Here is a 27,080-nt window from a genome sequence, read left to right on the forward strand (position 1 = left end):
GCTTCATTACGAACCTTGTCCAAAACACTTCCCCATAGTCTTCTTCAACGCCTTTTGCGGGGCCCCGGCTAGTCACGTTGCTCAGTAACAACGTGGCCGCCAGCGGGCAAACCGGTTCCTGGATCCTCTTTCTTCAAATTTTCTCTCTGTTAAAATGCGGGACACGTCATTTCGAGGTCTATCAATTATGACGCCGAAGCAGCGGAGACCTTTCCATTTGCTCATGAACCGCGGTGCTCCAGTACCTTGTCAAGATATAAAGATGCCCCCCGCGCCAGATCTTACAAAATCACCTGCATGGGAACCGGAATCTCACCAATCATCATGCTGTCATTCTGGTACACCTTATTGCTGGTTGGCCTGGTAGGGGCCAAAAGGCCTAATATATTGTTTATTATGACCGACGATCAGGACTTACATATGACTCCCCCTGCCACATTTATGCCACACGTGGAGGTCCGCATCACCACCGGTTTGTTTCATTCATTTGATTGGAACCTGCTGACGCATCTTACTTTTCAGCAATCAATTGTGAAAGAAGGAGCAACATTTGCAACCCATTTCTGCACCGTTGCTCTCTGCTGTCCCTCTCGCGCCACGTTGTGGACAGGTAGAGCCGCCCACAATACCAATGTTACCGATGTTGCACCTCCTTACGGCGGCTATCCCAAAGTCGTCGCCGAAGGCTGGAACGATAACAACTTGTTCCTGTGGATGCAGAGCGCCGGATACAATACCTATTACACGGGAAAGCTATGGAACGCTCACACCACTCAAAACTACGATAGTCCCTACGCTCGGGGATTCAATGGTTCAGACTTCCTTCTTGACCCATACACCTATCAATACGACAATGCCGTGATGACCAGGAATGGAGGTCGGCCTGTGAGTTACAAAGGGAACTACTCGACCGACGTGGTCGCCAAAAAGGCGAGTGGTTTTCTCAAAGAAGCCATGTCTCACGACGAGCCATGGTTTTTGGCTGTCGCCCCCATCGCTCCTCACACGACCAATAGACTGGACAGCCTCACCAACACCAATTGGTTCGGCCCACCTTTGCCCGCTCCCCGGCATGCCGACCTCTTCAAGAACTTTACAGTAAAACGTGACAAATCTTTCAACGTCCCCATTGAGGGCGCACCTGCTTGGCCAGGCAGGTTATCGGTGTTGAACGACACCATCATTGCATACCAGGACGAATTTCAGCGACTTCGGCTACAGTCCTTGCAAGCCGTTGACGAGATGGTCGGTGCATTGGTGAAGCAGCTTGATGATGCAGGAGTCCTCAACAATACTTATGTCTTCTACACCACAGACAATGGCTACCACGTCAGCCAACATGCCATGATGCCCGGGAAGTATTGTGGATACGGTTCGTGTTACACCACTTATTCATTTCCCTTCGTCTTCCTGTTCTGACCTTCTACGATAGACACCGACATTCATATTCCTCTGTACGTACGAGGTCCTGGAATTGAAGCGGGCAGCGTCCTCAATGCGGTTACCACTCATACCGATCTCGCACCGACTATCCTCAACATCGCTGAGGCTCCATTGGATCCCCACTTTGACGGCCAACCTATCCCGTTCGACGAAGAAAAGGCAAAGGACTTCCCCGTAGAGCATGCTACCATCGAATATTGGGGTTATGTAAGTTCTACTTCCCTCTGTGGCCCCGTACCGACCTTCCTAATTTTGGTCCTTCTTCTTCTTTCGACACTCTCCAGATGTATGTATCCTGACGTGAATGTGATGTATTAGGCTATCGGAGAAGGCGATTATGGCTGGAAGAATATCTCTGGCCGCAACATCAATGTCTTCCTGGGCAACTCGTACAAGTCCGTTCGTATTGTCTCCAAGGACTACAGCTTATACTACTCGGTATGGTGCACAAATGAAGCCGAACTCTATGATCTAAAGGTATGTCAATCTTGTCCCTGTTCTCAACCTTCCTCAGGAACTATTTGATTCTCCTGAGTATCTGTTTATTTTTACTCACCCAATCTCTTCATGCTCAGACCGATCCTCTCCAAACGAAAAACTTACTCGGCACCAATGTCACCACCGAAACCCCGTTCACCATCGCGGACCGTGGCATCGAGCAAATCGTCCACCGCCTCGACGCCCTCACCATGGTCCTCAAGTCCTGCAAGGGCAAAGTATGTAAAGAACCCTGGCACTATTTGCACCCAGGGGGCAAGGTGAAAACCCTGACTGACGCCCTCGCCACGACCTATGATGCCTTCTACGCCAATCAACCTAAGGTCTCGTATAAGCTTTGTCTGTTTGGGTATAATATGAAAAACGAGGGCCCGCAAGTCGCGAATGTGTATGATGCGGGTGCGATGAAGACGGATACAGAAAGAGAGACGCTCGAGAGAAGGGATATCGATTATGGCGATTCTTTTCATTTGTGGACGTAGGAGAGGAAAAGAAGAAGAAGAAAGTGTGTCCTTCCTCCACCTCCACATCTCCCCTTTCCTCTTTCTCCCTTTCTCCCTTCCTTTATATTGCTTCTTTTTCTCAAAAAAATTGAAAAGATGAGAGAAGTGAGTTACGACGGGCTTGAGATCAATATTCCTGTTACGATTCTGCTCTTGAAGAGCGAGACCTTTATGACTCTCTCACACAGTGTGAGGACCTGGATCACGATGTGTATATAATACTTTCCAAGGTCTTCTCCAACCTCGCTCCAGTTGCTCAATGTGCAGCAATGACCATACATACACGGTCCACATCGACTTTTTAATTTTCTCTTTCTTTCGAGTTTCGGCCTCCTCTGTCTGCTTTGAGCTTCTCCCGTTGGACTCTTGGAATGATAATATTCTTATTCGACAAACATAGTTATTATGGCCGGACTTCAAAGCGGGTTGGCGTCGCTTTCGTACGACAATGAATGTTGGACTCTGAGCGTCGTTTGAAAGCCCAGCTAAGCCATATGTTGCTGAGACGGTAAGGGCAATTGGAAGAGAGATGGTATTCTATGAATCCGAGTTCGAGTTCGAGTTCGAGCATAAATATCCTCTGCAGAGGCCTTGAGTCAGCCAAACTACTTCCCTGTCGTAGTATGCAATATCATCTGGACCTCCATTTCCACCAAACGATGTTGTCTGAGATGTGACACAATTTCTTGCAAGATGCAGTGCCATGAAACTGATCCGAGTTCGATATCCGCGACGACGATGCTCGATCTCGGTGTTCGTTCCGAGTCGTTGGGGGTTTGGGTGGGGGGAGCAAAGTTGAATGGTCCGTGGATCACTTCTTCAATTTCTTCTTCATATATTTCCTGACGCGCTTGTCACTCATGATGAACCCTGTGACTGCGACGCCCATGAACATTTGTGATGCTACAGCAGCACTGGAATCCGAGGGTTTGGACACTGTTTTGGAAGAAGATGTTGCCGGTGCTGGTTTTGAAGATTTCGTTTTGAAGCCCAGTTCAGGGTAAGTCGTCGTCGAAGCGGCATTTGTAGTTGTAGCTTTGGAAACGCCAGATGACGGCGACTGGGTCGACTTGGCCGTCTTCTCGGCCTCGGGTTCGGCAAGCTTCAGCTTTTCCTTTTCATACTCTCTTCTTTCCTTCTCAACCCAATCCTGCACCACCTCGATCCCCGGAAACATCCTCCTCTGAAATGCAATCCAAATCGGCACAAGAAGCCGATGCAAGCGCTCCTCTTCCTTCTTGTCCTCCTTGCTCACTTTCCTCGTGCCACCGACCCAACTTGCCCGCGTCCAGCCGGACTTGAAATCACTCTCGGTCCGGCACCAAGGGTGTGCGAACCGAGAACCAACAAAGGCACGCGTACATTCTCGGTACGCTTCTTTGGTTCCGGGCTCCAGGAGGGCGATGATGATGGGCTGCTCGCGGAATGTTTTCAGGTCTCGGAAAAATTGGTGGTGCATAGATTTCTTGATGAGCAGTGCGCTGAAGAAGCGGGAGTAGCATGTTGGGGATTCGTTGAGGGAACGGATATACCGATGTTGGTCTGGACTGATGTCGGGTTCATTGTCTTCGACGGTTAGTTGGGATTGGGACTGAGGTTGAGGCTGGGTGGAAGCGGTGAGAGAGGACATGCCGATGGTGACGATGGATAGGGAGAAGGGAAAAAGGAGTTCCTGGCTCAAATGTCGCGCGCGCCCTTCCGGTAGATCTGGTTCCACGTTTGGGACTATTCGTTGTCGCGAGTATTGGTCCGTGGACTTCCAGTTGTTGCAGTACTGGGTAGATCATCACTGGATTTCCGAAATGACTGTAAAGAATGGCGGGTCTGTGTATCACTCCTTTGTTCTGCGCTGGGGGTGCAGCTCCAGGTCTGAAGAAGGAGAGGATGTTGGTACGTGGCTGTTGAGATTGAAGGTCCTCCAGCCAAGGCTCCAAGACAGCCTTGTTGCGTGGCAGAGTCCAAATTCTGATCCACACGCCAAGCCAATATTAAGATGATAGTCTAAGAGGGTGCGAAATGAGATCATCCTTCATGATCTTCATGTTCACGACGGAATATCTGAACCCTCTGCGCCAGATTTGTTGAACGTTTTAATACGAGACCAGCCACAAATAACATACAGTTTGTTTTACTGTACGTTGGCCCGATGTACTTAGCGCCTCTGCAGATCTCTTTCGATCATCCCTGTCTCCCTTTCCGGGCGAATAGGAGATTGCGGTCCGCATAGTCCATCGCCATTCGGGCGACGCCGGCCTTTGGAGTAGGGTTCCACTTTGGGAGAAATATCGGGGCTCAGTTCCAAGGCTATCCGATGGCAGTCTCCGGGCCGGATATTTCGGCAGATGCGGAAGATGTCGACGGGGAGTTTTCCTTTTCGGAAGACAAACCCTGTGTTCAAAACAGTGGGCCATGAGCAACGAAGTTCTCAACCTTCTCTACAGCCTCTTTGTAAACAGATGTGCTCCATGATTGAAATCAACCAAACCGTAACTAATTGTACAGAAGAACAGCGTGGCGGTCGTATAGACGCCGTTATGAAACGCCCAGAACGGACACAGTCCTGAGTACATACCGACAACTGAGTCCTTTGGCGTGAATCGGATCTTAATAGTCATCCTCCCAAGTCCTCAAAAAGACATGGCCATCACACTTCCGGTTTGTCGATGAACAGACCTGCTATTCAAAGACGCCATGGCATTTGAGACTGTTGATTGTCCGTCTGTGACAACGTTGCTTTGCGAGTCTCTCATATTCTGAGCTTCTAGATCGAAGCAATTCGCCGTGATCGCTGATGAACACAAGGATCAAAGCTGTTTCTCGGACATGCCACCAAACAAGCCTTCCGAGGTGTCGCTACTGCAAACATTTTTGGCGTCAGCACCTTCAAGATTGCTGACGATGAGCCTGTCTGCCATGAAGGCTTGCCTTCTCCTATTGAAATTCTGGTGCAAGCGGCGACGTGTCTAGGCCCGCTGCTGAAGATGCTGACCGGCAGAAGCGCCGGTTGCAAAGGCAAAGATCTCCATCTGGACATTTCATTTCCGGGTCAAATGGTGGCTTAGCTGCAAACCAATTATCTGGGTTGAGTATCTGATTGACGTTGGCGTCTGTGCCATCGGCTACAAGAGTTGGTGGGTTGTTTAAAAACTTGGTCACGTTTTCCTGAATGATATTTTCGTACATGCTGAACTGTGACTGGCTTTCACATATCAGGTCTCGATTGTCTGCCATTGCTCGAGGACATTTCTCCCCTGCATTGGACCCCTTTGTGAAGCTGGGTAATTGGATCCCCATTTCCATCAATCCACACGCGTTTGGGCCGGTAACTATTTGCGGCATCGCCCATGACTTTGTTCCGATCATACCACAGTGCTCCACACGCCTGACCAATGTCACCGAACCAGTTGAAGGAACCACCCTCAGGTGTTGGTACGGTAATGACGGTAATGCACAGTCCATCGCCACCGCCGGTGACAACTGAGACATATTCCGGAGGTCATAGCCAATGAAACCTCCCGATGTACCCTAGAGGTTGGCATCTAGAGCGTCGCCCCCCGCGCTTCTCTGGCTGTTCCAGGTCGAGTGAGCCCGACATGGGCCCTTGCCACGGACAAATACGTCTCGGCTAGAGGTACAAAAGGACCAAGGACCAAGGACTACTAAGAACAAGCTCATCCAATCAATGGCTACACCGATAGCAGTGGGGACTCCTGCCATGACGAAAGGGATTTTTTTTTTTTTTTCCCTCCCTCCTGATTGTTTATACAAGGCTGTGCGAATTTGATGATACGTGGGTCGAATACGACTCGATTGGATATCTGAGAAAAGATGACTGCTTCAAGAGCTGTACCGCGATGCTAATAATTGAAAAAGTCGACCTCTGGGCCATGACCCAGGACCGAGTCATTCTGAAAGTGACATGAATGTATCCTTCTAACCACGTATCCTGCGATGCCACATCTTTCTGTCATGATATAGCAACTCGATACACCGTCGTCCAGTCGACCATCGGGTTTCCTTTCGCATATAGCCACGAGCATCCAAGGTGGGAAGAGTCTGGAAGTGGAGATATCGGTTGAAATAATGTCGAAAGTGTGTATGGCAGCTGCAGACCAACTTCAGGGTGGATGGTGGTTGCAAGTGACATTCATCCTTGATTGGAATCAGGCGCTGAGCCAGTATTATGCAACAGAACAATCTGTGTTTACATTTTGTCCCCAATTCTGGCGTGGCAGGAATGTGTAAGCTTGGCCTCGGAGCATTCAAGATTGGCCGAAGTCGCTCACCCAAACACAGGGACGGAAGGATGGCCGTCTAGTATTGTCTCATGGCAATTTTGTCAATGAACAAGGGCAGTGATTACGGCGACTCTGGACATGTATCAGAGGATGAGGATGAAAGAAAGTCGAGTAAAGTTTTATAGGACCAATGCCAAGCCTTCCTAGCGCAGCGTTTCGAGATACAACTTGGTGGGAGGTACTTGCTTCCGTACGTACCTGGGTAAGGCGCGCAGGTACCCTCCGCATCTCACTTTTTCCGCGTAGCGCATAACTGAAGCTAGCCTCAGCCTGAAGCTACATAATATTCACAATCGCTGCTTTCAGCCACCAAAGAGCAGAGCTCAGCAATGGCCTCCGGACTCAAACATCATCAGGCGCTTATCATCTTCTTTAGTTCTCCGTCCTTATCGGGGTCCACGGAGTGTCTGAACCTCGAGGGCGTGATGTTTGCTCCGTTAAAGCATGGAGATTTCCTGCATTTGGAGAGACAAGACTTGACAACTCCAGTACCCTGCGGACATGCGATCCGCTGGCTCTTGCCTTGTGGACATGATCCTTCTCCTAACAGACTCCCTCCTGTCGCCTTTGGCCCTAGCACCGCTTTTGAGCTGCAACGAGATCAATTGATGTCGTCGGCATCGCACCTTTCAACAGCAATGTTACGTCTGAGGGGCCCTCGACTTTGACTATTGGCTTCTCAACCCAGAAGATTGACAGTGGCAAAGACCGCTACTAGACGCTTCCTTCTCGGCGGTCCTCCGCCCGTCCATATTACCGACTCAAGATTTCGCAGCTTGCACTTTACTTTTCAATAACATTACCTCAGCACTCCAAATTCCCCCAGACTTCAACGACTTTGCCGCTATTTCTTGTGACACCATGCTCGGAGGTACTTGTGTACGGGACCTGGTGCAGCGGGCCGCTGGCGAGTTGCGCAACCGGCTTCAAAGCAATTCCACCAGCACCCATACGACGCCTGGAACAGAATGCGAGAATGTTCGGAAAGCACTTCAAGTAAGCTTGCCAGATTCCTGTGCATTACCTTTGGAGAGAACATCCGAGGTTGGCACCCAAACACAACGTAAGCCATCACCTCTTTAAAACTTGCCTTTCAGATGCTCGCATTCTATGACCGAGGTATTGATGGGAGAATTCCTCCAATTCCGCGAGGCCAGTCAACCAAACGGACTCTACGTTGACCAGCGGTGGGTCAACGTACGACCTCCACGAGGTAGATTTGATGTATATCGAAGCAAAGCCCAGCGACCCTGAAGCTACAGCTAGGCAAGACGGTGCCACGCCGATGCTTACCCTGTTTTTCAACGACGAGGAAACGCACGCGGCATTTCTTCTCGAACCAGAGATCTGTATGACATGTCTAAACACGTTGCCGTCTCTTTTGCCAGAACAGACAACGTCCAGTGCCGGCGTAGCTGGGCCTGTTTCCGTGACTGTCTTGCCACAATTCGACTCACCGACGTGTTGATAGCTGTTACAACGGCCATGATGTTGCTTTCATGAATATGCTCAAACATGTTCTGGGAACTTGGAACGGTAACGATCACGCCTCAAGCAGTATAACACTTGAACACAATCTCATCCAGCCCAATATACCATCGCACTATCTGAATATTCAATCTGGATTCCTCCAGAATTTAGCGTTTTTCAAAGATCTGCATGTCTTTTTGTCTTTGAATGATTGGGGGAATCCTAGTCAATGATGAATGATGGATGAAAGATCTCCTAGGAGGAGAGTATTTTGATCTTCTGCACTGTGTTGCGCTCTGCAGAAAAGATAAGGACTATTTTGTCTTGGAGGAACAGTCGATGTGCGACAGGCTCAAGTAGAAGTTTCATACCAGTCAAGGTCTTTGCGTGACCATGTATATATGTGTAATCTTTGCCCTTCTTTCATTGCATGCGTGGACGCTTCGGCGCCTTTTGATCATTGTTTGTATTACGATCAGGACCACGAGTAAGGAGCAGTAGATTACCCGTGGTTGAAATGGATGGCTTCATTCTATAGAATTTCTTCCCTTAAGAGCAACTACAAGTAGGTTTTACCGACGGACTTGGAGTCCAGGATACTCACAGGACAAGAATTTTCAAAGAGAATCGCTCCCGGTCTCAAGATGGTCACTACCTCATAACTTCGTCCCATTTCTACAAACTTGACGGTCGATGCGTATTTCAAGTCCAGCTCTGCTCTGCGAGAGCTCTTCCGTACATGTTATCCGTCGGTTCCACCTCAGGCTTGGTGAATGAACCGCGGAAAACTTGACATCAAGGAGAACTTTGCCCAACCTTTGGCGACTGAAAGCACAACGCGTCAATCTTGGGATCTGAGGGGTGTCAACACTAGGACAAACCGCGGTGGGCAAGAGAGCGAAACGGGAAGATATCATGTGAAAGCCTTTGCATGGGAGGCAAACCAGAGACGCGAAGTAAATGCACGTTCCAGGAGACAACGACTGCATGCTGACAGTTGAAACAATTACTCCGCCTCCCAATCCATGCCGTTGCAATTGTATGCAACCAACCATGGTCTCGTGGAGTACGGAGGAGGTAGTATCCAGGGAAGAAAAAACTTCTGTCGGTCTGCTACATACTCTAGCTGAACTCGGCGGGATGCCATATGACATGTAGAAAGTCTTGGTTGTAGTTTGAGTCAAAGTCTGAAAAGAGAATTTGGACATGGACCTTTTGGTTGGCTTTACGGTTATGTTGGTGAATGAAGTTCAGCCAGACACGCTGGATGTGGTAAGTCTGGATCCCAAACGGGTCATCTATGCGGTCCTCTCTTTGGAGAGCGTTTGGCGAGTTCGTGGCATAAATATCCCATTTGACCACTTGCCCGCCTATCGGCAACTCTAGGGTTAAAGCTCAAAATACGAGGTCAAACAGGAGGAGGCCGCTCGCCAAGTTTGACTACTGCAACATTGGAATTGGACATGGCTCGAAGGAACACATACAGTACCACAGGCGGCCTGTCTTGTCATCGGAGGAAGTCGCAAGACTGGAAAAAGCTTAAAGAAGGTTGTCCTGAAGGCGGTTGCATTAGCCTCGCCATTGTGGAATCACCTCGCTTACCATTGGCTCTGGAAAAATGCCTCATACAAAATCTCGTCCGTTCGTGGGGCTGGACCACCACAACCTTTGACATCTTGTCTTGACACATCCATTCACTCTGACATTTCCTCCTCGAGCAACAAGAGCCCATAGAGTTAATTGCTGATTTTTTACTGCCCAACTGTGACTCGGGAAAGCATTCTCATATCGCGAATGCTCGTCGTTGTCATTGAGAATGCTTGACCTAGAGGATGCCACTATCACACAGTTCCCCCCTCCTGAGGTGCCAGTTAGCTTGCTTGGGACCTTCCAGCTTTATCACATCTGAATCGAAACCTTGAACATTTTCCATCCTGAGGCTGCATCTCATGTCACCTGTCAACATGCCTTCAGCTCAATATCATTCAGCTGTCAGCTTTGTTCCACCTGACCAAATATTCCGAAGTGTCACCCGCGGTTCGTTTCATCAATGCTGTCGGCTGCAAGAATTGTGATACAGACCGCAAGTTCAAATGTCCAATGCCAGTGTAAAGCTTCCAGCGACCTCAATTGTAAAACATGGGACCGCTGCGGACCCATGCATATTGTGGGGAGTTCTCCATGACTTCTGAGTCGCCTTGCTAGGCGCGTTACTAGGTAGCGCGTGCGTTGGCCTCTGGTGTCGGTAAAGAAGCTGCAATGTGCAGTGCTCAGCAACCAAGCTCGAGTAGATCGCTGGATTTTGACTTTTCATGTCCGTCCCGAGAACTGGATGACGGCGTAGTTCTCGAATCATCGCGCATCACGCCTCTTCGCGCTCGCAACGGCGAGAGTCGGCGAACTGTACGGCCCCGTCGATCGTTCAGGGGGCACCTGAACATTTTTTACCTGTGAGATGGATTGTACGAATTAATGGTGGGTAACGTGGATAATATTTCCTGCAACACGGTAGAAGGATTCGCCCAGGAGGCCAGATATCGGGTACAGAGGTTGACGTCATGTCAGCTGACGACAAATATAGAATACCAAAAGCCTTGAACCAGGTGTAATGCAGGGCAAGAGAACGGATGACGCGCGTGTTGACCCGAAGCTGAGTATTCAGAGCCAGGTACCAGGGCCCCCAAAGTACAAGCCACGCCGAAATACCGAGAACAACGTGTAGGTAGAAACTTGATCTCGAATCATGCTTGCGCGTTCGAATTAGTATCATCGTCATAGCAGAAACATTTTGCTTGCCAAAATCCCGGAATCCAAGACACCCGTGACCGTCACTGGCTACCAGGAGTATAACCGTGATTCGTCTCACTCTGTCAATGGGTATATTCGGCAGTTGGGTGAATATGCAGAGGGAGCGGTTCGAATCGGAGCCAGGCGCAGAGAGGATACAGGGTTGATTAAACATATGCTCATAGCTTCCGCAGGGTATTGTAGATCTGCGGCAGTTCACTTTGGATAGCATGGATAGACAACGCAGGGAAATGATGCAAGTCGGGAATTGTCAAAGGTTGTGGGGGATGGCACATCTCGGGGAAGATTATTCACTGTCATATTGCGTCAAGATGTATACTTTCCCCGGGTCACCATGCCTCCAGAGGGCTACCCGCTGCGAAGGAACAATAAGGAGTCCTCCATCAGTCTAATTGGTCCTCCATTGACAAGTGTTTGAGGAGGAACTCGTAGGTTACCTCCCGGTTGTTTCTGATGTCAAGTGCAACGTAGCAACATGACGTCCATTGTTTATGGCCCAAACAGGCACCACAGATTGTTTGTTTTTGCCTGGGAGATAGATAATGGAGCGGTGTCATAGTCGGGGCTGCTATTGATCGCATGTATGAGGGGTTAAAAGAAAATTAGCTGTCCTTTATCATTGCCCAACGTTTTCCGCTTTTGTTCTTTTTATTTTTTTTTTTTTTTTTGGTTCCGCAGTTCTCAAGCAGGGAATTTCAAGGTTTTCACCGATCAAACCCCCGTGTCCATCTGTGGGTACAATTTTAACCAGGTTGCCCGACTGGCATTGCAGAAGAAGCGCAGGATGAGAGTGGATTTCTGGAGGCAAAGTAAGTTAGGTGCGTCAGGATTTTCGGCTGGTTGGTGGTGAGGGAGGTGGAGGCGGAGGCAAAGGCAATAGTTCATTTGGGCGATTCCGAGAGGAGCAGGACAAATCAGCTCGTTAGGCGCCTCGGAACGCTGGCAAGGGAATTGTCACTGATCAACAAGACATAAATAAAGGGGAATATTGCAGGATGGAATAGGAAAGCGTTGAGAAAGAAGCCAGCCCTTACTCGGACTCATTGATGCTGGAGGCTGGTGGCTGTGGTGTGCACAAAGGCGCGGATGTGTAGTACCACTGTACGTATACACTGTACAGCCACCTAAACATCGCAAGCATAGACGCAGTTTCGGGAGACAGATCATCTTGCAGTAACCGCTGGCACGTAAGGGGGATGTTCCCAAAGGCAAAAAAGCCTGGAGTGAATCCACTCGCCCAAAAAGAGTTGGGACTTAGCTGGAGGAGGCGATCTCCTCTCGGACACAACCCTGGTTCAATTACTTTTAGCCCTCTCGCATGGCCTGGCTCCTTCTGGTGAACCTGCTGCCAACTTTGCAACTGCACGGCGGACTGGCCGCTCACAAATCTCGTCTCCAACTGCGATTTTTTCCTCGCCATCCATCTCATTTCACACTCTATCGTCCCTCTCATCTCTGGCAGTTGCCCGCATTTTCCTCACCATCGACTTTCTCCCATCCTCCCCATCCTCCCTCCATCAGGAACGAGTACTTGATCCTAGAACTTGCTTTTCTGTCTTCCAACCTCCGTCCGTCCTTCTCCTCACGCTCGGTACCTACATACCACACCACCCACCACTACTTCCGTTCCCCCTACGCTCGCCTTGTACACATCCGCCCTGTTCCTACGGCTTCTCGCATCTAGCACCTTCTGTTTGCTTCATCTATTACTGCAAACTTGCGTAAGCAATCTTCTCACTACTCAAAAACATGTACTAGGGCCTCACTCACTTTTTGCAGCAAATTCTGTGTGCTTGTCCCATCGTTCTCGACCGTTTCGATTTCCGCAGCTCGCTAGACCGAAGACCGCAGACCGCACAACGCCACTTCACGCGCCGGACTCCTATAATCCCTTCCTCTCTCGTGACATTCCGTCGTCTCCTCTACTCAGTCCCCGCGGCTTTCTCGGTGATCAGTAAAATCCAATAACCCAACTTTACACCATGTCGACGTCCAATTTATAACCTCGAGGGTCCTTGGGGCCAAAAAATAAGTAAACAACGAAACCATACACCCTCATCCACCAAACCCTATTCGGGTGCCTGTGTCTTTATTCCTCTAGTCTGAGATTCATCCTTCAAATCTCAGACCATTTGAGGAATCTAGACACTTCCACGCGTACTAGTGTTTTTCTGGTTCCCGTCTGGATGGCACATCACCAGAAACACCAAACAGATGCCCGCAGAAGAAGCTCGGCCATGCAGAGCTTACTGAAGATCTTCAATCTGTCCAACGCTCCCACGGTTCCTCTCGACGACGATGAATCCAATGGGGACGCAGATGAACCACCTGACGATCAAACGTCACCTCCGGGCACTCAAGCTACTCGATACACCTTGTATAGCAGATCTATGGCTCCTCCCAACGCCCGCCGTGAGTCTCTCTTGACTCGTGCCATTATGGCTGAGTCCAAGCACGAGGAGATCTCTCCCAGATCCACAGCCGCTCCCCGTGGTCTCTCGGCGACGTCTTCACACAGCACAGCTAGCATGACCTCCACTGCAGAATTGACAAGCGACGAGGATGCGAAAAGTTCTCCTCGATCTGCCACGCCCAGTCCACCACCTCCTCCAGGTCGCTTCCATAACCTTCTCAACCCGAAGAAATCTAGTCCTCCTCCGTCAAAGGTGCTCATTGCACCCATAACTAAAGACGACAAACCCGCGGTTGCAGACGTCGGTGAGGCCGCAGTTGAAAAGACTCTTGGCCGGAAACGCTGCATTATGTTTGCTTGTGGAGGAACTGAGCCCGAGAAGAGCAGAAATAGCATATCGTTATCAAAGGAGACGAGTCCTGCTGAACTAGAGGGACCCCAACGGAAATCTGCCCTCACTTTCGCCTGTCCTGCTCGATCCAACGCCGGCGGAATGAAAAAATCTCCCTCCCAGCCGTGCGTCGAAGCCAAGGCCCAGCGTCGCCCATCCCCGGCACCCATGGTGAGACGGAAATCGAATGCGGAAGCGGTCGATCTCTCTGGTCGATCAGCGGACACAGCCAAGTTAACGACTTCCGATGGATCTAGACCAAACTCGCCCTCTCCCAAGGCTACATTCCATGAATTTGGCAGCTCTCATGACGAGACTGATTCATGGATTGACCGACCAAGCATTCATCAGGAAAAACTCACTTTCGATGATTGCATGAGAAAGGAGAACCGTATCCGTCAAATTGGTCGAGAAGTGGAGGAAGAGGCCGAGGAGGAAGAACGCGAGCAAGAAGAACTTGAAGATGAGTTCGACGACAATGAGAACGAAGACGACTTTGCTCCATCCGATGACGCTTCGGACGGTGGCAATGAATCCGATGACGAAGGAGGTTTCGCCAGCTCGGACGATGAAAGTGATGCTGGTTCCGAGTATCAATTCTGGGCTCCCTCGGCTACCAGCGCTGCTGCTAGCGTGGAGCATCTCAACATTGGTCACTTCAGCTCACGCCGACAATCAGACGCCAGCTCGATTGAGTCCTTGACTCATGTGGGAAGCCCTCCTCTTCATTCTATGAGATGGCATGTCGGCAAAAGCCGCCACCATGCCTCGTCGAAGATACCGAAAATGAGACCTGGAACTCCGGAGTTGCCAGACAGCACTGATTTCGTCTGTGGAACCCTAGATGAGGACCGTCCATTGGAGGCGGCATATATATCGTGTCGCGAACAAAAGAAAAGAGCCAAACACATCCCGATCCCTCAGGATATTGACCCGAGCTTCCCCACAACGGATCCCGATGACAACGAAGAGAATAGTGATGAGGAAGACATCGACGAGTCACAGCATAGCTCTGGCGGACCTCGATGGCTCAAGGACCAATTCGCCGGCTTCGAGGACGAGACTCGTGGACATCTAAAGTCACCAATTCTCTCACCTCCAGCTCGTCCTCCTACATCACCCCACCACATGACCATTGCAGCGAGACAGGATCATCGTCGTGGAAACCATCGCTCGCCACCATCTAAGCATATGATTACACGTTCACCAGCGCCTGCTCGCAAACTCTTTGGTCATTCACCCACGAGGGTAAGGTCACCCCCGCCACCAGCGAAACTTCGGTCACCCCGCGGTTCACCTACGAATGTGACTGTCCCTTACGGCATTGGAACAAAAGGCCTTGCGCAACGCCCAAACATGGAACGAACAGCATCTCTCCCGGATACCCCGAATCCATTCTTCCGAAACTTCAAGATTGGAAGTCCTTCCATTCCCAACATTGCTTCTGGAGCGGTTACTCCCGCCGCCGAGGAACCCCCTCGGCCCGACATGCATGTTCGCGGACCTGTCGACATTGTCATCGGTCTCGAGAAGAAACGCCAGAAACGGAAAGAAAAATACTGGCGTCAACACTGTCGAAAGGCAGCCAAAGAACAAGCGGAACGAAAACCTATACCTGGGCGTGGTGCCGAGAGAATGAGAGAGCTCGGTCTTGAATGCGCTGAACGGACAAAAGGATACGGTCTTGGCCAACAAACACAACTGGTGCTCTCGCTTTGATCTTCGGTTATGGTGGATGCGTGACGATGGACCCGTTACTTGCACATACAGACTTCGGTCCATTTGTGTACGATTTCTGCCACCTGGCCCAATTTCTTCTATTTCTTTTTTTAGGGCCCCATTTTTTACTTATTCTAAGCAGTGGTTTTGCCATCGAATATGACGACTTTTCCATGATGGTTTGGTGCTAGCGAAACGAGTCATCGCTTTTGCCTTGCATACTTCCGTTTATTCGAGATTCCAGCTTTTATGCATAGCAACGGTGTCTCAAGGGAATTGAGATTGTACATACATGACCATCAGCATGGTCCCAGATATCAGCGTCTCTCTCGAGCCATCACTCGATCGATGAGCCTAAATGCACACATTGAGAACAAGACATGAGATAGTCAGATTCTTTGGCCCTGGTATTTTTGTTGCCTTATAGCACGCAGGTACTGTAGTACCAGGGCCTTTAAGTGTGACCATACAGTCACGTGATAATCACGCGACCGGACTTGGCAGCCACAGTCGAGATGCTTCTGGAGCCCTTGAACTTGTTCAAGTGGCCGGCTGCGATGAGATCTGGCCGATTGTCCATTGCCTCTTTATCACCGAAGAAAAGGCTCAACTTGCGGACTCACTTCTCTTCCTCTTGCCATCAACTCTGTTGCCTCACATTTCTTCTTGTAACCGGCCTCGTCAGATTAGAACGCACTTTTCCTTTGTGAACGCAAACCCTGCTCCGACTGACCACAATCATGTGGATCATCAACTGGTGTACGCGACACTGCCGTCCCCCTACCTAATGTCAAATCTTGTGGAATACATACATAACACAGAATGCTGATCTCATTATTTTTTATCTAGTCTACGATATTCTCGCCTCCCTCGGCCTCCTCAATAAACATGCCAAACTTCTGTTCCTTGGCCTCGACAATGCAGGAAAGACGACGTTATTACACATGTTGAAGGTAGGGTTGATCTCTATATTCAGCTTGTGTTGAATGGAGCCATAGGATTTCACACAGTAGTCTGGGGAGGACCGGCAATACTGAAGATGAGATTGAGTTGGACCTGAGGCGGCTGACGATGGACTTGTAGAACGACCGAGTTGCGATCCTCCAGCCCACGTTACATCCTAGTACGACGGTCCTCATTCTTCCAGATTGACACAGGGGTTCTAATATCTCAGTGTAGCTTCTGAAGAACTAGCTATCGGCAACAACAGATTTACAACGTTCGATCTTGGAGGCCATCAACAGGGTACGTCAACTCAATTCCGCTCCCAACTCACCTCTTGTTCCGAACGAATTCTCGTCTAACTCCGAATCTTCTTCTCTCAAGCCCGCCGTTTATGGCGTGACTACTTCCCCGAAGTGTCAGGCATCGTCTTCCTCGTCGATGCCAAAGATCACGAACGTCTTCCTGAATCCAAAGCCGAACTCGACGCCCTGCTCGCCATGGAAGATCTCGCAAAGACTCCCTTCTTGATCCTGGGCAACAAGATCGACCACCCCGATGCCGTTTCTGAGGATGAGTTGAGACACCAGCTTGGTCTGTATCAGACGACAGGAAAGGGAAAAGTGCCCCTGGAAGGAATCAGACCGATTGAGGTGTTTATGTGCAGCGTCGTCATGAGGCAGGGTGAGTTATACCAAACATCTCCGTGAACAGCCATTCGGGTTTGGGGATAGCGAACGTTCCCTGCTAACTGGTTTCTTTACTGCAGGGTATGGCGAAGGTATCAGATGGCTGTCGCAATATGTCTAGACGGACATATGAGAGCATCCATAGCGATCAAACAATACTTACCTCCTAATTTCAACATCACAACGCTAGACCCCAATATCAACACAACCATTCTCCGAGCTCAATGACCCATTCTCACCTACTCTTATCCCCCCCTCCCCCGGTTGCGCAATGTCTAGAAGGGAAAGTTTTCCCCGGTCTGGCCCACAAAAAGATCCAGCAAGAAACGCAGGCCTGTCCCACCCCCGTAACAGAAGTCGTTGACATCCTCGACAAATTCGAGTATGAGGTCCAATGTTGGGGACAAATAAGCAGGGTCCTTTTTTTCGACATCCTAGTATCCGGAAGGACAGTAAGGTTGTATTTCTAATTCTGTCAAAGTAGCTTTTGATGTAATTCAAGCCTGCTCCTGGAGTGAAGAACCGGTCTCTGCTTTGTTATTCGCAGATAAGAGAGAGCCCTTTTCTCCATGGAAAATGATTTAGATCATGCTTCGGTGTAGCGAAATCAACAGCATTTGCTGAGATTGATTGCTTGCAGACCCAGAGCCACAGGTGGGTTGAAACGATAGTTCCGATCTCCCTATCCAGCATCAACTTCAGCCAGCCCGCCTTGGCCAAAAAAAAAATTCTGAAAGTCTTATGAAGAAAGGGGGGAAGGGGAACATGCAATGAGCTTTGATCCGAAAGACGGACGTGAAAATTGATCGAGTCTCCGTCCTTTCGTGTGGTCTATGAGGAGTTCGTTGATCGCTAGTCTTGCCCAGAGAATAACTCCACGAACCGACCTCAATATGGTCTCAACTAATGGAGAATGCGAATTGTCTTGACAGTTGAGGTGCACGAGCTTCAGCCTCGCCGTGACATAGTGCTCGATCGTTTAGGAGTTTTATGGCCCTGTATTTGGATCCCTGGATATTCTTGTAACAACCAATCGGATCGTAGACTCAGGCCGACTGGTTAAACAAATGTCACGGCAGATTGGGGATGATAAGGCCTCCAATAATGAAAGTAAGTCCAGCAGATTGCCCTCATCCTCGTCAAGGGCAATCGACAAAAGCACAGACATGTCGTTGACAGGAGCTAACCACGTTTGGGATCGACTGTTGGAGTTTATCACAGTTCCAGGGACAGAGTACCAGATTGTGAGGGTTTGTCTGTGTCATGAAGCGGGTCCTCAGCTGCTGTAAGGGTAGCCGTGGTGATTTGACGAAGCTTTGACTCTAAGCGTTCCTTCCACAGCGAAAATCGGAGAAGAATAGGGTGATGACCCAATCACGGAATCTAGGCTTCTGCAGAAACTCCTTGGGTCGACGGTCGTTGGCCAAGAATTTCATCGGGGTAGGCTTCCCACTTCCGTACTTGCAGAAGATGTCTAAGAGCCAGTTGGTCATGCGAGGACCGTCCGGAAGATCAGGGCATATCCAGACAAAAGAGTCTTTGGTCGACCGTGATCAAATGAAACTTTCTTGTATTCATGTCGTCAAATTTGAGTGATTCTAAGACAACTATCCACCGATGGTCAGAATGGGCAGGGAGCCTTCGAGCTTTTGGTAAGTGAGATAAAATTTACGTACCTGCGCTCATTCTTTAGTTGGAACATCACAGACAGGATGCTTTTGTGAAATCCGTTCTGGGATGAGGTGGGGCGCGGATACCAGTTTTCGATGACCCTCATCAGGCCTGCCAGGAAATTTGCCCATGTTGATGTGACTCGAACTTCTTACATCCTTGGTCTCGTGTTTAGGATCACTCATAGAGGATGATTCTTTCGACACAACCTGTCCAGTGGTCAATTTCGAGATGGAACCGATAATCTGTGCCTTGGAGAAGCTTTGAACATTCAGCAGCCTTGTCCACATTTTACCGTTGGTTCCTTGGAAAGACCAAACCTGCAAGTTGCTTTCTTTGCAAATGTAACTGAGAGCACCACAATGTTTGTCGAGTTATGAGACCCCAGCTCGTGGGCCCAGATCAGCCAAGAGAAGTTTAGTGGTATCAAATAGCACGGCTGAGACGACTTTTCTCAAGATTTCGCTTCATGCGGGATCGGGAGATCCAGGTGAGGGGTTCCAAGAAAGAGAGTGGCACAAGGCGATGGATAGACATCTCGCAAATGATTATGGTGTCTGGCTTCTCTGGAGCGATGCAGAGCCTCCTTGACGAGAAAGACCCAAGATTGTGGGCGACAAAAATGGTAGGATGACCTCGACGAGTCATTCTTTCGGGATTCAGAGCGTTCAGAAATGACCGACCATGATCAGACAGGTTGGTTTGATTGACTGATCCACGGAAAAACTTGGTAACACAAGAATCATAGCCATAGGTGACGACTCGAATGTATGGGAATCATCTGGAAGGAGAACCTGGGGCCAAAAAGTTGACGTTCTCGAGCCCTCACATGAAGCCTCATCGCGGTTTTTATTGAACGGAGACAGAATTCGTTCCTCTGGTTGATTTTTATTGAAGCTTTGCAGCCTCGCGCCGGCCTGTCCTAACCTGTCCAAGTCTTTGACTGGATGGCCTTGTAGTTTGTGAACGAACACTACAGCCGAATTGCGTGTAGGTTCATAAAAAAATGGTGAAACTAGTCTCTCTCACGTTTGGCTCTTGCCTCAGCCTTCTTCGAGGCAGACAGCCTTGCGGAAGAGGTCTTTCCGCCACTGCGTGAGCATTATTTGGGTTCGGAACCGACCACGGCATCGTATGTGCGGTTCTGAGTCGAACGAAAAGATGATTCTTCAAGTTCATGCACTCTGATCCTCAAATGTAGCAGGGCTGGTGCGAGAAGAAGTCTGTTAAGGTCTGAGGCTGAGATTGCGGGGGAAGAAGGTGGAGGCCTTCGCTCTCTGGCAATGCTAGGACTTCTCATGCAAGCCCGATAGGTTGGTTGGCGTTGCTACAGGCAAAGCATCGACCCCCTTCGAAGGCCGACTAATGTGGTTGGAGTTACCCAAAACAAGCCACAAGCTAGCGAAAGGCGACGAATTTGTCGAGTGAGAGAGCATGTTGTAAGTTGAAAATCATTTAGAGCCTTTGATATGGGACATAAGCCCGTTCCACTGCTTCCTACTGACGTTGCGACTGCGGCTGCGGGCAGGAAGGGCAGGAGACGAGGCTTGATGCGGTTTTCATATTTTGATTGTCTACAAAGAAGACTTTGAATTGCATACACATTAGGTGACTCTACTCGGTATGGCTATCAGCCACCACCATGACTCCCTGGTTCGAGTTGGAGGGCGAAGAATGAGCCTATCGGGGACGAGGAATGGGAGGACTGATCATCTAATGCGTGAATGCATTCTACTAATCTTGACAAGTCAACGTAATCGTATCTCTCAGCCTCGTCAGACTCTGAACTGCGTTATCTTTCGCTTGCATGTCGCCCACCACGTATGAAAATCCATCGGGACACGCTACAGGAGAATGAGAATGCTCGCCACGCCCGGCCTCGTGTTTCTCACAAACACATTAACACAGCAAAAGGGGGTAAATCGAACTAGTTCATCACGGTCAAAAGCATTGCTGCCAACGTCCACGTCCACAGCCCATGCCACAAAAAATCCCGCCGTCCATTCCCGTTGTCCTCACAAAGGCATAAGGGAACAAAAATAAAAACATGCACGATTCTCCTGCCTGGGCTCGATCCATTTCTTCACCTCGGGTATGGAAAGTTGTATGCTGTCGGTGGTGTTGATGCTTACGACTGAGTTGAGCCGCCCGGGAAAAAATAGTCGTGCTCAGTAGAAAGATTCGTCAATGTATGGATGAGGAGGCGGTAATTTTTGTTTTCTAGGGTGCCCGAAAAATGGAAATTCACGGACAAGCGGGAAAAATTGAGTGGTGGCATATGGCCGCATGCTTCCGGAAGAGACAATGGTCGGCTGCGATACCAATTCGACGGGGAAGCCAAAAGGTGGCCCTATCTTCTTCCAAACCTGCTATCATAACATCGAATCAGCCCGAGGGACTACGTTTTGGATTTGCGAGGCGGAGTAGTAGGCCTGCTTGAGCTCTTTGAGCTATACACATACTTTTGTTTCTTCTCGGCAGGTTTGAGGATCTAGCACAGGCGAGTCAGTCAATGGGATTTTCAGAAGAAAAAGTACTCGCGGCATACCTGGAACGAGCAGAGTAGACTTTCATCCACGCTCATCATTGCTCCAGCATTGTCAAACTCGCCACAATAGTTGGGGGCGCTGAACAACGTCACCAGTTGTCGTTTGGAAAAGAACTCGTAGCCATCTTCAACTACTTGGTGTGCACGGCAAATGAGGTCCATGTCGTGCTTCTGCAGGAATCGAGAAACAACATCCGGTCCAAAGGTGAAGGAAACGCCGCGATCGTTCTCGCTCCAGCCGGTGATGTCCTTGTCTGGGTCTGACCAGAGCAAGTCGCAGAGGAGGCCACAGTCAGGGATCTGTTTTCGTTAGTATGTCCCTTGACTCAATTGGTACAAGACGGTGCCATTTCGTGGGCCGTCTCTCGGTGTAACACAAAGGAACCCTCGACTTACATCTGTTGGGCGCATGACTCGGCGTATTTGCTCCATGGAGTTCAGGTCAGGACTCAATCCTCCATGCATAGTGAAGATCTTCTCGTCAATGATTGCAGCAATTGGTAGGCAATTAAAGCAGTCAGTGAACGTCTTCCAAAGCTTGATGTTGTATCGACGTTTACATTCATCGTAGAATCCGTAAATCCGGTTGATCGACGCACACTCGTGATTTCCTCGAAGGATAAAAAAGTTTTCTGGGTATTTGATCTTGTATGCCAACAGCAGGCAGATCGTCTCCAGAGATTGTTTGCCTCTGTCTACATAGTCGCCTAGGAAGAGGTAGTTTGCTTCGGGAGGGAAACCGCCATACTCAAACAATCGGAGGAGGTCGTAATATTGACCGTGAATATCGCCACAAATCTAACACCAAGTCAGTCGAGGTAGGGCGTTTCAGACAGCGGCCCAATGCCCGTACCTTGATTGGGGCTTCGAGCTCGAGCAGTATCGGCTGCGAGATGAAAATTTCTCTAGCTTTCGTGCACAAGAAACGAATCTCCGATTCAAGCAGTTGGACTTGTTTTCCAGGTCTGCTACCTCGTACTTCTAGCAATCGCTCGATGACAGAGTCTAAATCCACCTCATTCTGGTCGGCCATGATTGCCGCGGGCGGGGCAAGGGGAAAGGAGAGGGGGGGGAGGGCGGGCCGGCGACCAGATATGGCCGGGGAAAACGAAAATCGAAAAGTCGATGTGTGTAGAGCCTTGCGAAAATGCCACTAGATCTGGTCCGAGTCAGAATGGATCACTTTGGGATACATTTTGTGAAGCACCAAGGGAGCTGACGCAAGTCATGGCGTGTCAGGGTGAACGCACCGAATTCGATTCTCGTCCTGAAAGTAGCCAATTTGCGCCTCAGCGAGGAGGCCCTGAATGGACACTTAGAGCGCAGATGGAGAATTGCGCGAGATGGAGACTTGAGGCAAGAGTGAAGGCTGTTATCGCGCTCGGGAGTGTGTGGAACAGGCTGAGGACGGGCGCAGGGCAGCGGATTCTGAGGCAGGAGCAAGGTTTTTTTTTTTTTTTTCTTTTTCTTTTTCTTATTTTTGGGTCGGCGGGCGGTCGAAACGTCAATCTAGTCAGTGAGTAGTGAGAGCAGTCTTGCAGATGGCGACAGGACGAGTCAAGCGGATTTGATCGCAGAGAGCGTCGCTGGACAGTTGGGACTGCGGGATGGGATGGCGGATTTGCTATTTTCTATCCTGGCAGGCGGTGTTGGGCTTGGCGGCGAGTAGCAGGGGGAGGGGTGCTAGCTACTAACCCGCAAGACCACTGTCGCCTTTTTCACCTAATCCAAATCATATCGTGCCAGTTGATCCTGAGATCGTCCATTGAGTTAGCATTATTAGCCTCAATGTCTTCGTTTTCCGCTTCTATCACTAACGCGAGATCCGCCGCAATGCAGAAATATGCTGATGTGGCGACGACGCCCGCTCAAGTAGCTAGAAGGATGTAGGCTAATAGAAAAAGGCAGCCTCCACTAGCGCCATCGCCTGAGCTGTTGCCATCGGTTCTCGCTCATCGCTGTCGCCAACCCGACGACTCGGATTGATGCCTGATTGATCCATCTTGATTTTGTCAGTCCGGGGAAGACGATCGTTTGGTAGCAATCTTGTTGCTCGCGACTTGTCGTTTATCCATCACCAGCTGCTGCACCCTTAATTTGATATCCCGGTAAAAGACTTCGGAGAGCGAGATCGCTCTGCCACTGTCAGAACCTTGTTATGTAGCAAGGCCGAGGTAGGGACGGGGACAGAGGCAGGAAGTGATGCTCTGTCAAGGCGTAAAATAATAAGTCAGAGGAGATTTTAATTTTGCACATGCTGAAATGAATATATCATCGTAGAAAAATGCACGGCGTACGTTCCACTGGATCCGTCATCTCATGCCTCATGCTTCATGGAACACATTTATCAACAACCGAAGAGAGATGCCATGCCGTCAAAACAACCGTCGCTATGCATCAAAGCAATTAAAAGCAGAAACACAATGGCTCCTCCCGTCCGTCTTGCTTATCCCACGCGATTCCTCCCTGTAAGTCAAAACGAATGGGTATATGAATGCATGCTGCCACAAAGAGCCACTGTCGAGAAACAGAAGACCGTCTAATTGAAACAATGCAAAACCGAATGGCGCAAACCCTTTCAGAAAACACACACACAACTCGACGCGAAACTCATCCCAGAGTTCGTCCGCCGCTGACAATGACTTGGTGGCCGGAGCGGTGTAAAGGATTATGTCCTAGGTTATGGCTCTGTGTCACCTCCATATGATGGCTATTATGCCAACTCTGGTCTCCCAGCACACTGAGCCAGTTGGTGCCAAATTCTTGTCGCAATGCCTCGATTTTGGCTCGGTAATCGTCGTGTGAGTTGAGCTGCTCGTTCGACCCAAGAGACGGCGCTTGTGTAGAGCCGCCGTACGGATCATCGTCCTGGGTTTCTGCCGGAAGCGATGCTGGTACTGGGGTATCGGAGGCTGCTGGTAAAGTTTGCTGATTTACGGTACTGGGATTTGGGGAAATGGCGGCCGCAAGATCCTCATCAGGAACTCGTGCAAAGCTTTCATCCTTTGCCAAATCCACGATGCGTCTTCGAGGGGCTCTTTTTCGACGAATGGAATTCACGGAAACTTTGGTTGGCACGTTTGAACCTGGCTTTGCTTGCTCAGACTGTTGGATGACAATCGGCGACTCCAAAATCTGAATCGAGGGTTGAGAAATCTGTCTCTCAACCTCTGGTACCCGGTCGACCAACTGCTTGCGCTCCGAATAGCCAGGACCGGAGTCATCGAGAGTGATGTCGTCGACATAACCAGGGGTCGTTCTGAATAAGTTGAAGGTCGTCACCCGATAGTCCGAAAAGGATTTTGTAAACGGATTTCGCTTGACCCAAATACGCTTTAAATTGGGAATGCAGGTAAGTCTTGCCATCTCCATTGGATCAGACAATTGATTGTCTTGTACGTTCAAGTGCTCCAAAGAGAGAAGCCTCTCAACACCGGCCAAGGATCGAAGGCGGTTTGCTTTCAAGTTGATTGTGAGGACTGCCGGTAATGGAGACTTTGCCAGCGACTGCAGTGACCCAATCATGCAGTTCGATAGATCTAGGGAAACGAGTCTCGTCAAAGACGCGAGACAGTCTGGAATCTCCGTGAAGAGGTTAGCGGACAGGTTTAGCGAACGGAGTGTCGTCGCCACCGGAGCCAGGCTTTTTGCTGATATGGAGGTTAATGAGTTATCTGCAAGAGACAGATACTTCAGTCTCTGCCATTTTGAAGGGGGTAGGATATTTAAGCCAAGGAGGCTGGAAGTGCTGTCGCTCCGATATGGCTGAACAGAATACTCGCTTGAGTTTGAGCTGCCGGACCCTGATCGTTTGGCCTTGGAGGAATACGTCCGCACATGCCTGTACGAGCTGGTGGGACGGGAGGGGCTGGGCCGTTTTGGAGACACGCTTCCTGAGAGCTGCTTGTCTTTGGGTATCGACTCGACTTGGTCGTCATGATCAAAGCTTCCTTCCGCAGGAGAGCCCGGATCCGAATGCGACTGCGCATATTCAGGTCGTGGAGTCGAAGGCACGGTCCAAGACGTGGTCGGGGTAGGCGAACCCCGTCCGCCCTTTGTTGATCGTCTTCGACGCTTCTCACCATCGTCCAGAACGATGTTGATGAGGAGTTCTGTCGGATCATCCAGGTTGGCGCGTTTGACTGTCAGCAACGTCAATTGCTCGGCCAGTCGGTCCCACCCATAGAATTGTCGGAAGTCAAGGTCCACTATGTCCAGTTGTTGAAGATTTTTAAAAGCAAACAATGGAACAGCAGTGTCAAAGGGGAACTCCTCGTAACCCCTAATCAGTCGGGCTCGGTGATCGGAGGTGAGCCGCAGCGAAGGAAGTTTTGTGAAGGCAGAATAGAGGTAAGTCAAATCCACCTGAGTCAATGCCTTCGCTTTTTCACTTTTGGACGTGCTGCCTCCTAGACCAATGGACGACCAAAAGGTACTCATTCCAGACATGACACTGCGCATGCTGGAGACAGAATGAACAGAGTCTTTATCGCTTCGCCCTTTAGTGGGCTTATGCGCTTGCAAGAAAGACACGTAGTTCGAGGGCGACGGGTCACTATTGAGATTTTCCAAACGAATATTCATACTTCCCACCGATATGTCCAGCTCTTCCATCCGTGACAACAAGTAAAATAGATGGTGAGGGGTCAGCGTCAACAGGGCTGCTTTTACAGCATGAGACCTGAAATTGAGACCGGCGAAAGAGAACGCTGCTGCCAAAGCGCTTGCGGAATGATTTGAATTAGACGTGGAAGTACCGGAGGTGACGCTAGAAGTGTTCGTCGAGGACGAGTTGAGAGACGACTGTCGCCGGTGGACAGACAGCTGCAAGCTATTTGCCAGCGCTTTTTCATGTTGTCTGATAAATTGGGCCAGGGACTAGATGTTACCAGCTCCTGTCAGTCAGGATTCTCAAAATAAACTCCCCCCCCCCTTTCTTCTTCTCTTGTGTGCATTCTTTTCCCTAGTTGGTAACCACGGGCGCCATTGGTATGCTATAGTACTCACACGAACAAAGTGGTGTCCATCCTCGGTTTGTAGACGGTCCATCTCCTACTCTGGCGACCTTTGCGGTTTCGAGGTGGGCGCACCACAGAGCTGAATTCGGAAATGGATATGGGAGAGATCTAAGGCGAAGGAGTGCGAGAACTCAGTTTGCGCGACCCAGAAGCTATTTTTTTAATTTCCAGATCAGCCGAGGAGTCACGAACAGCGACGGGACAAGACCTCAAACGTACCAAGGCTTTGTGAAGAACTCATGATGGCATCTGAACCAACAAAGATGCCTGCACTGCGAAAGCCTAATGTCACCAGGCTGAGAGGGCTGTGCTGTTTGGTGTGATGTTGAGAGGGGCGCTCTTTCGCTAGATCCACTTGTGAGAACAACAATCCACTTGGGAGATTGAGGTCGAATATGCTGAATATGAAAGTCAAGCTGGGCGTTTTGCCTGCTGCTGGGTAGGCAAAAGAGGCTGCGTGATAATAATGCCCGGGTAGAAGTAACGGTCAGCAGTGAGGTGAGCCGTGGGGGGAAAAGGGGAGAGTAGAAGGTCAGAAGAGGATGTACAGGAACGAGAATAGTAATGAGGATGGATGGAAGGGTTGACGTGAAGCAACGACAACAGCAACTGTAGCAATAGAGGAGTAATTCGCTGCTGCTATGTAGGAGTAGAGTCCTGAGGACTAGA

The 27,080-nt window shown here is 49.8% G+C and overlaps 6 protein-coding genes across 6 annotated transcripts; 3 read left to right on the forward strand and 3 right to left on the reverse strand.

The window, feature by feature from the left end:
* Nucleotides 1–324: 324 nt before the first annotated feature.
* Z518_09520 (uncharacterized protein) lies at nucleotides 325–2,423 on the forward strand (the record flags this gene model as incomplete). Its single annotated transcript, XM_013413475.1, has 5 exons — nucleotides 325–456; nucleotides 523–1,372; nucleotides 1,433–1,650; nucleotides 1,762–1,920; nucleotides 2,019–2,423. The coding sequence occupies 5 exons, from the start codon at nucleotides 325–327 to the stop codon at nucleotides 2,421–2,423; spliced, it is 1,764 nt and encodes a 587-aa protein (XP_013268929.1).
* An 832-nt stretch (nucleotides 2,424–3,255) lies between these two features.
* Nucleotides 3,256–4,074, reverse strand: Z518_09521 (uncharacterized protein; the record flags this gene model as incomplete). The annotated part of the gene is made up of 1 exon (XM_013413476.1): nucleotides 3,256–4,074. One exon carries the CDS (start codon nucleotides 4,072–4,074, stop codon nucleotides 3,256–3,258), a length of 819 nt encoding a protein of 272 aa, XP_013268930.1.
* Nucleotides 4,075–13,206: 9,132 nt separating this feature from the next.
* Z518_09522 (uncharacterized protein) lies at nucleotides 13,207–15,543 on the forward strand (the record flags this gene model as incomplete). Its single annotated transcript, XM_013413477.1, has 1 exon — nucleotides 13,207–15,543. One exon carries the CDS (start codon nucleotides 13,207–13,209, stop codon nucleotides 15,541–15,543), a length of 2,337 nt encoding a protein of 778 aa, XP_013268931.1.
* A 740-nt stretch (nucleotides 15,544–16,283) lies between these two features.
* Z518_09523 (small COPII coat GTPase sar1) lies at nucleotides 16,284–17,295 on the forward strand (the record flags this gene model as incomplete). Its single annotated transcript, XM_013413478.1, has 6 exons — nucleotides 16,284–16,302; nucleotides 16,393–16,496; nucleotides 16,627–16,666; nucleotides 16,723–16,788; nucleotides 16,870–17,169; nucleotides 17,255–17,295. The coding sequence occupies 6 exons, from the start codon at nucleotides 16,284–16,286 to the stop codon at nucleotides 17,293–17,295; spliced, it is 570 nt and encodes a 189-aa protein (XP_013268932.1).
* A 3,948-nt stretch (nucleotides 17,296–21,243) lies between these two features.
* Nucleotides 21,244–22,426, reverse strand: Z518_09524 (serine/threonine-protein phosphatase PP1; the record flags this gene model as incomplete). Its single annotated transcript, XM_013413479.1, has 4 exons — nucleotides 21,244–21,336; nucleotides 21,394–21,693; nucleotides 21,790–22,191; nucleotides 22,247–22,426. The coding sequence occupies 4 exons, from the start codon at nucleotides 22,424–22,426 to the stop codon at nucleotides 21,244–21,246; spliced, it is 975 nt and encodes a 324-aa protein (XP_013268933.1).
* A 1,577-nt stretch (nucleotides 22,427–24,003) lies between these two features.
* On the reverse strand, nucleotides 24,004–26,007 carry Z518_09525 (uncharacterized protein; the record flags this gene model as incomplete). The annotated part of the gene is made up of 1 exon (XM_013413480.1): nucleotides 24,004–26,007. One exon carries the CDS (start codon nucleotides 26,005–26,007, stop codon nucleotides 24,004–24,006), a length of 2,004 nt encoding a protein of 667 aa, XP_013268934.1.
* Nucleotides 26,008–27,080: the final 1,073 nt, after the last annotated feature.

Source organism: Rhinocladiella mackenziei, assembly GCF_000835555.1.
Source record: "Rhinocladiella mackenziei CBS 650.93 unplaced genomic scaffold supercont1.7, whole genome shotgun sequence".
Taxonomy (NCBI): domain Eukaryota; kingdom Fungi; phylum Ascomycota; class Eurotiomycetes; order Chaetothyriales; family Herpotrichiellaceae; genus Rhinocladiella; species Rhinocladiella mackenziei.